The sequence below is a fragment of the Limulus polyphemus genome, unplaced genomic scaffold (assembly GCF_000517525.1).
Source record: "Limulus polyphemus unplaced genomic scaffold, Limulus_polyphemus-2.1.2 Scaffold3321, whole genome shotgun sequence".
Classification (NCBI taxonomy): Eukaryota; Metazoa; Arthropoda; class Merostomata; order Xiphosura; family Limulidae; genus Limulus; species Limulus polyphemus.
Window position 1 is genome coordinate 86,949 of NW_013668931.1, and position 9,554 is coordinate 96,502.

Below are 9,554 nucleotides of genomic sequence, written 5' to 3' on the forward strand. Positions count from 1 at the left end.
TTTCATGCTATAACTTTTAAATTGTTAAGCGAATATTAACGAAATTTGTCAGTTTATCAGTAAACATTGCAATGCCTTCATACACAAAATATCAAATTTTTTATTAAGTTTTAAGGTTTTTAAATCAATGTTTCTCTCATTCCGTTTTTTTTTTCTTTTTCACATCTTGCTTATCTATCATGCTTGTTTATTTTGAATTTTGCGCAAAGCTACACGAGGGCTAGCTGCACTAGCCTTCCCTAATTTAGCAGTGTAAGACTAGAGGGAAAGCAGCTAGTCATCACCACCCACCGCCAACTCTTGGGCTACTCTTTTACCAACAAATAGTGGGATTGACCCTCACATTATAACACCCCCACGGCTGAAAGGGTGAGCATGTTTGGTGGGACGGGGATTCGAACCCGCGACCCTCAGATTGCAAGTCGAGGCGCCCTAACCACCTGGCCATCTATCATGCAAAGTAATTTTCATTTTAACATTAAAAATACTTTTATGTGTCAAAAAATTTTTAAATTTCATGAGCACAGTTTTTATAAAGTCCAGATAGTTTTCAAATGTTTCTTAAGAAGAAACTTTATATTTTATCTATTATTTTCAGTAATCATCTCTGTATGGATTCAGTAAATTGGACCGATCTCGCAACCACCATAAAAAATTAGGAAATAAACATAACTTATGCCTCTTTCATTCTAGAATGAACATAAATTTTAACAGGAAAACAAAAATGTTTAGATGAAATAGCTTAACTCTCATAACATTATACACTTATATATATTTATTATTTTTATCATATTGTCCTTTCACCAGTGCCTGGCTAACAATACAAAAGTTACAATGACATGGCTCATGTGCACTCATGTTATCGTATCAAATAACATAAAGGTGACCTTTGGTCTGTACAAAATAATTTGTCTTGGCTTTTTTTTAGTTGGCTAGTATTTTGTAAAATACAGTCACATTTCAATTATTATACATTATATATGTAAATAGATTATTGCTATTTTTGAAATAAGTTGTTAAAGTTATTTTTACTAAAACCTAGAACAGTAAATAAAGAAGTAAAGCAAACAGTTATCTCTTCTAGTTACAACCTTTGTACTCAGTTGCTGCTTGGTGTAGGATGTTAAGCCTTTAAAAATTTTGCACATGGAGGATATGAAACAAAATATTTTTTTGGTTTTATATATACTTTTAAATAACTAAGAAATCATAAATTACTACATCAATACCATAGAATTTGACTATAATTTATTAAACTTAGTAATTAAGCTGTATTTGGGTCTAAAAAAATATGAAATTTTGACTAAAGACACAACCTATCTCATTGATATTTTGGTTTAAAAGAAAGAAATGGTGATAGATATGTTAGAAACACTGAGAAAACCACTAGGGGGACATTCTGAGTTGGAACCTTTGTCCAATTTGAAAGTGCACCATTTCAGTATATTATAATTCTTTCCATCCTTATTCTATGTTGACATTTTACTGGCAGTCTCTTGTTCACCCTTACCCCAATATCAATAATATGCAGTCATTATTTGGAATAGAGAAGCCAGTCAATAAGTAATAAACATAAATTTTGATGATTAAAATTTTGTCTATTTCTTCCTTTGTGTTTGGTTTTCCTTTGCTGTCTGTGTTTAAACTAATTTTCTGTAGTACATTAGCAGAATCTACGATCTTGTTGATACTTTTAACTACCTGAAGCCTTCAGTGTACCTGAATATCACATTATAATTCTAAACACAAAGTCACAAACTAACTTGTATCATTTATACCATACATGTTTTTTCAATACATTGCAATCTTAAAACTATAGGACATTTAAGCCACAGTTTCTTGCAAGAGCTTGAGTTGTTCATGGAGAAAAACAACCTGACTATAAACATTGCACTATGCAAGTGTGTGAGGGGTGGGAGAAAGTACCTAAAAACAGTGCAATAGCATTGTGTGAATATAAAACTAGGGTATTTATCAAATAAATCATCAGTGAGAAGATGAACTTATTATTATTAATTCATATGATAAACTCACCCTGAGCTACTGAGTCAGACTGAACATCTCCATCATAGTTCTTACAAGCCCAAACAAAGCCTCCCTCAGACTTCAAGGCTTGAGCAACCATGTCATCTATCAATCTGTGCTCATACCACAAGCCCTTGGCTTCATATTGCATTCTATAATCGCTGGATTAATAATGCATAAAAATATTATCATAACGGGCCATTATCTTATAACATTATACAATGCATCTTATGATATTTTCATGATATTTGTATACTGTCATACAATTCTTGTAGCTGCTAAAGAGAAAAATCAAAATCTACTATTCATCTTGTAGAAAAAGATTCAAAAAACATCTGAACAAAACTTTTACATTTTCAAATCAAATATTAATGGGATTTCAATTTTCTTTTAATTTTAATTCAAATTATTATCTATACCACAAAAATTAGGATCAAAACTACTTATGAGGTTTGTAAGGATTGATATTCTTGATAAAGACAAGATTTTTTTTTGTAGATAACTTAAAAAGTCCTTTTTAATTTTTAAGTATTTAAAATATTAAGATTTCTACAATTCTATTGAAAACATAATGTTTCTAAATAACCAAAAACTACCTTATCCACTTAAAATACAGTTTGAAATCTCAAAATTAAATTCAATATAACAAAGATATTTTTACTAACCTCTCATATATTTCTTGGAAGATGTCACGAAAACGACCATCATATTTTTTTAAAATTGTGTTTTTGGTACTGAAAAAAATTTATAGCATGGTTTAAATTGTATATGAATGATTATACATTTGCAAAGCAACAGATAAAAAGAAAATTCAAGTTAGTAATAATGAAAAAAAAAGTTACCAGGCTGTAAGAAACACACCTGATCCTACTATGTTTGCTAAATGTTATTTTACACTTGTAATATTTTTTTTATTCAGCCAAATTTTTAGAAACATGATGGAAAGATTTGTAAATAAAAAAACTTAATTTTTTGTGTGAAATATTACAGAAGAATTAAGCATCATGTAATTGATACACATTTTACAAAAATAATAAAATGAATACAGAACAATCATAGCAAATATACCAACATAATAAATTTGAAGTACAACTGGATCTGTGAAATTTCTGTTTACTTTGCAGACATTTTTAAATTTTCAATAACAAATCATTTTAGGAACCAGTTTACAATTAATTTAGTAATACTGAAGATTAACACTATTTTAATTTTTTTTTCATGGTGATTTTGAAAACCTTTTTTACCCTCACCTCATATACAGTGGATATCCTTTTTCTAAAGCATACTTGAATGAACTGTGAGCAAAGTCTCTGATTGACTGAAAATCAATTGAAATCATTACAATTACAGTTTCTTTTTTTACTACTAAAATAACAGTTTTTAATAGATAATAAAGTCCTTTGAGTTAGCTAAATTCTAATTTCTATAAAAAGAAACTGGTTACTAAACATTATTAAAAAATAGCATTTAGAGAATGTATTTACGTTTAAAGATTATTTACATTTAAAATCCAAGTGTAAATTTCACTTATTATACACAGCTTACCTTATCTGTGTTGTACATTGCAAGAGCTACCCCTCCACCATCTTGGAAATCAAATACTGTATGACAAATTGGTTCGCTTCCATCAGATGGTGTGAATTTAATTTCTAATTTTCCCAATCCAGGAACAACAAAATCTGTAGCTTTGTACTGGTAAGAGAAAAAACACTCCAATAAACCAGAAATTTTGAACTGGTAAACTAGAAGGAAGGCAGCTAGTCAACAGTATCCTCCACTATCTATCTATTTAAATACCCTAATCACAGTACAGTAGACTAACCACTAAATCATGCCCAGCCAACAAAAATGTCACAGGAATTGTTTAAATTAATAATTATTAAATTAACAAAAAAATTATTGTACATAGTGCTAGTTTATTTATTTATTAAGAGGTTTTAGGTAAATTTAGTGTGGATTTTACACAAGTTTTTAGTTGTATTAGTGAATTAACCTAAGTTATGAAGAAACAGGAAGTAAGTTAGTTATAGAAAACTATAATTTTTGTTGTTGTTTTATATACAATTTGAACTGATTATTCTGATGGACGAAATCTACTAAATCTGACATTAATATAAAGTTATTATGTAACTCAAAATTTTTAAATTAAAAATTTGACTCCACATGTGTAATGAAAATAATATTCCAAATCCAGAATCCCAGTCAAGCATTAATCAGAATTTTTGCTTTGGTACAAGCAGTTATAATTTACGTCTTGTTTCTCCAGAACATTTTGCAAAAAAGTTGAGACAGAAGAAATTCATATTATTCAGATGAATTCTTTATTAACTCACTATGGCTTTATATCATTTCAAATAATACATTAAATAATTTATATTGTTCATCATATTTGTCACGAGTAACTGTCTCCATACATCATTTCTCATAGTTAATTAAAAACCTCTTTAGGCACTAATTTATTGACACAATAAATTTTTAAAACAATCTATAATTTTAACACGGATGAAGATAATGCAGTTTAATATGTTTAAAAAAATCAACTTCAATCTCGTATAGTAGTCTAAAATTGTTCTTCTCATTTGTCAAAAATGTTTAGACAAAGGCTTGAAGACTTGGGTGTTAATGTAACTAGGAAAAGCAATCTTAATATCTATTCAATTTTCAAACAAATTAAATGCAAACACATATTTACTTGAGATAAATGTATGAACCACTCTTACTGTGTGCTTGAAATATAATTTTTTTTAAATTAAAATTTATGGGGTTAACATATTCTTAATGTATCAAAATTTCACAGGCTTGAGCTTTAAACATAAATACACCAAAAGAATATTACAAATTATTACTTACTTGATCTCCATATGCATGACGACCAATGATAATGGGTTTCTTCCACCCAGTAACCAAGCGAGGGATATTTTTACAGATGATGGCTTCCCGGAAAACAGTTCCACCAAGAATATTCCTAATTGTTCCATTTGGAGATTTCCACATTTTCTTCAGCTTAAACTCTATTATTGAAATTGAATTTGCATGCAAATCTTGTAATTACTTCACAAATCACAAACATTCAATAATAGAATATAGGCAACAAAAACAGGTTATATTTTTTATAAAAGTTAGCATGTATGCTCTGCTACATGACAATTTTTTAAACAGCAGAAGAAAAAAAAATATCCTTAGAAAGTCATGTGGCACAAAGACTTAAAAACTACTCAACAGCAATTACATTAAAACTATTTAAAATTTACAAGAAACTGACAAAGCTATAGTGTTCCAAGACAGAAAGTATCAATAATTTTTTCTTCTAAAATTAGTAGACCAAACAAAAACTTATTTAATCCAATGAAACATCAATAGGAAGTTTAGAGTGATTTTCTTATGTAACAAAATTTCATCATGTTCCATTAGATATGCTACACTGTCCAGATCAGTTACAGATGGATGGTAATTTATGATATTATACCTAATGCACAATAAAAACCATAGTTACAAAATAATGTCAATCAACTCAATCAGTTCATTATTATGCAAATCAGGTGTCTGATGATCAGTCATGTGATACAAAATAATGCAAGTGATTGGTCAATTATGGCTTGTCATGAGTAACTGTCTCCTTACATCATTTGTCAAAATTAAATAAAAACCTCTTTAGGCACTAATTTATTGACACAACAAGTTTTTAAAACAATCCTTGATCTTAACATGGATGAAGATAATGCAGTTTAGAACATTTTGAGACAGAAGAAATTCATATTTAGGTGAATTCTTTATTAACTCACTATGGCTTTATATCATTTCAAATAATGCATTAAATAATTTATATTGTTCATCATATACACACATACACAAGTATATGTAGTAGTCTCAAATAATAGTGTATACCAGTTGTCACTTTAAAGTGCATCATAGAGTTTAAAGTGCTCCAAATTGATCATGGGCCATGGTTAAACCTCAAAGATGAGATCTGAGTATTGTGGAGAGCCATCATACTAATAAAATCTATATTGGGTACAGATGTCACATACATGGAACCATTTCCAAGCCAATGGAACAGTTGCTCGGACATCTAGATGAGGCACACCATCATTCACAACAAAAACAGATAATAAATACTATCAGTTTTGGTTCACTGCAATCATAGGGTACCTCTGAGGCTAAATAAGATGTTTACTACCACCACAAGCGAGTGTTCTGTCTGTGTATGGGCAGTCAGAAAGAGACAATAAAATAAACAGATAAATATTTAACAATTTTATTTTAATTTGTAAAAGATTTTCAATTATTATACTGCAGTCACAACACTAACGATATATAAACATGAAAAAACCTATGTTTTAATATGTCATAATTTATCTTTTTCTTTCTAGAATGTAACAGACAATTACAATTATTTTTCCTGACAACCTCAGCTGTCTATTCTTTTCACATCTGCTTCCTTTTAGTTTTACAGTGTACTTAGACCCTCCCATAGTACATGAAACTCAATATAACACAGCAGGACAGCTTCGTATGAACAAACAGATCAAGATACATCACCTGACCTCAAACTTTGCGAGTTAAACAAGTGAGTGTGGGTGAGAATTTTTCTTATTTTGGTTAGTTTTATTACAAAATACATAACAATAAATCAAAAATAAACATAAATGCAAGAAATTTAGAACTTACTTTAGCTTTGAGACCTATTTGTACTCAGGAGTACTTTGATAAACTATTTTTTTCACATTATATTGGTTGTCCAAAAACTAATTCAAGTTGCTTTCAAATATGTATTTTAAAACACAAAAAAATATATTATGCACAGAATGAAATGTCTCAAAACTACTACAATTTAATTGGCTTTCTAGCTATGCTAAAAGTTGGTTAAAAACTTCATTTAGCTGCTCAGAGTTGAACACGACAACAATTGCTAAACTTTCTACTTCGCTGCCAAAACAAAATAACCGAATAAAAAATGTTTAATGCTCTTTCTATTGATTATAAGCATGTCCAATAGTAATATAGGAGAGAATTATAGACATGTATTGAAAGGTAGAGAGAGGTGGGAGGGGCGTATCATGTGGGTTGAACAAATAGTGATATCCCAGTAAATCAAGAACAGGTTTAAATTTTATATTCTGGTTTGTCAATAACTATAGTATGTGTTTCTAATTGTTTGGGCATTCTAAAACCCATATAAGGGAAGAAAGAAAACTTATAAATGAGAAGTCAGAGTGCAACTTTATCATATAACAAAGAGAGGGGAAGACTGAAAATTTATTTATACATTCCCTTTTGAAATTAAAACTTTGATAATAGAAAAACTTCAATTATAAACCATATTGCCATACATTGATAATAAAGTAGAGTAACTGAATTTTGAATGTAACTGCGTTTCTCTCAGTAGAAACAAAACTACATACAGGGACCCTCCCTACAATGTAACTGTGCAAACATATGCATGAGTGCGTGCAGTGGGCTAATGAATGGGTGTGGCAATACATAATCAAGATTAGAAGAATATCATATTATCATGATGGAATGTTGAATTCAGCTATGGTGGAAACCAGACTAATTAAGATGTTCAATAATGTTTATCAAAATAATTAGTTATGTAGGATTTTTTAATTAATGATTGCATTGTTACCATTAATTGGTTAACTAGTTGCATACCTTTTTACAGTTTCAGATTGAATAGATCGTAACAGTTATGTTTTTTTTTTGTTCTAATCACTTGTGAATATTAACCAGGTGTTCATAAGGTATATTCATCTATTCCTCTGGAGTTATTTGACATGATGAAAACATTAGTTGTATGCACAAGCATTCTGATTTTAAGGATGCAACATATCTCATAAATAAGTTTAAAAGTCAGGAGCTATAAAGACATAAAGGCACCCTCTAACACATTTTCATTTATGATCATACGCTGAAATAATAAATAATTTATTGAAAAATGAACTGGAGTTGGTGGTGATTGATATTATTATAAGAGTGGTTTTTCCTCGTGATAGCTAAAATTTTATAAATTCTAATAATCCTTTAAATAATTTTAAACATACTAATTTTGAGAGAAGAATACCTGTGCTCTGTAATAACTACATGATTATTATCTAAAACAAATTTTAGGTTGAAGACAGTAATATTTTTTGTAAATTCTTCATTAAGCTTAATTGGAAACATCAATTTAACTTTCACCATGGCATCAGAAATCAAAAACAAATTTCAGTTCCTGGAAATCATTATAACCAAAAAAAATTATATTCTTCTAAACATCCATGTTTGAAAAATTTACTAATACTTATTGTCCCTTACATTTCAAATCATATCATTATCATGTGTGAAATGTAGAAATAGCCATACTTTCCAGAGCCATGCTTAAAATGTCTATCAATCTGTTTGTTTGTATTACTGAGTTCGTGACACTACAGGATTTCCTAGTCTGTAAGAACTTAGTAGAATAGCCATGTTTTTGAAAGCTGAATGTAAAGAGTTAAATGCATCTTTTTTGACATCAAGATTCATTTTCTATAGTCTCTTTAAATGAATTTTTAACTTAAAACACAAACTTAGAATGCAAAAAAAAGATTCTATAATAACAAAGAAGGCTGTGTGTAAAAAGAACACTTGTTTATACTCTTACAGTGATGAAACATAGACATTCACAGACCAGACTTCATGAAAACAAAAGCTACATCGGAATCACAAGACCAAACATTTTAGTCAGAGTAGAACACACAATCTCTCCAGTCCACAGAATATACTAGAAGTCTTACTTCTAAAACTGAAAGTGTAACACACTAAGAAATTAAAGAAGCTCACAACATGCAGCTCTACCAGACAAAACATAGCATAGTTCAATGCATAGAAATAAGCATACAAGGGCAGTTTTCTTCACCTCCAGCTGTATTTATAGATTTCTTAACACATTTTTTACGAGAACCTAATAAAAACAGGTACACAAGAAGTCATTTGAGGTCACCCTTCTACCATCAAAGCAACATACTAAACCCCAAAAAATTAAGCATTTCTTTTCACACCTACGTACCTGTTTAACAAAGTTCAAAATAAGTAAATTTCCTTTATAGTGCTTTTCAGAATTAAAACCTACTTGGTAACTTAACTAAAAACTTCTGAATTTCATAGATGAATTATTCTTGTGTATTATAAGACAATTCAAGAGTTGAATTAGTAAATTTGATAGGAAAAAAAAATGTTTTCATGAAAAAAGCTGTGTATAAAAAATATATCATACCTTCAACTCGATTTTCATCTGGAGTTATGGTAGCACACTTCACTCCAACATTGAATTTTTGTATTGCATGAGCACAGTCTACCGTTACTGAATTGTAAAAAACAGGACAAAATGTAAGTTATAAAAAATTGAAAATATGTTAATCCAAGTATAATATCCAATATCATTTCTTTGCTACTTGAGAGCACATTTTGATTTTTTTCTTCAATAAAATTTTAACTTCAGGTAGTTTTATCTGGCTTTACAAATTTCAAACTTCACACTTATTAGGAATTATAAAATTCAACAATATATA

The 9,554-nt window shown here is 29.3% G+C and overlaps 1 protein-coding gene across 1 annotated transcript in view; it reads right to left on the bottom strand.

Moving 5' to 3' along the window:
• LOC106469134 (isocitrate dehydrogenase [NADP] cytoplasmic-like) overlaps positions 1–9,554 on the bottom strand; it is a 24,457-nt gene that overhangs the window by 10,055 nt on the left and 4,848 nt on the right. Inside the window, exons 4-9 of the mRNA XM_013929597.2 lie at positions 9,260–9,346; positions 4,876–5,036; positions 3,571–3,717; positions 3,276–3,343; positions 2,691–2,759; positions 2,035–2,186 (exon numbers count right to left, since the gene is read on the bottom strand). Of these exons, the coding sequence (XP_013785051.1) occupies positions 2,035–2,186; positions 2,691–2,759; positions 3,276–3,343; positions 3,571–3,717; positions 4,876–5,036; positions 9,260–9,346 (684 nt within the window). The remainder of the gene's footprint in view (positions 1–2,034; positions 2,187–2,690; positions 2,760–3,275; positions 3,344–3,570; positions 3,718–4,875; positions 5,037–9,259; positions 9,347–9,554) is intronic.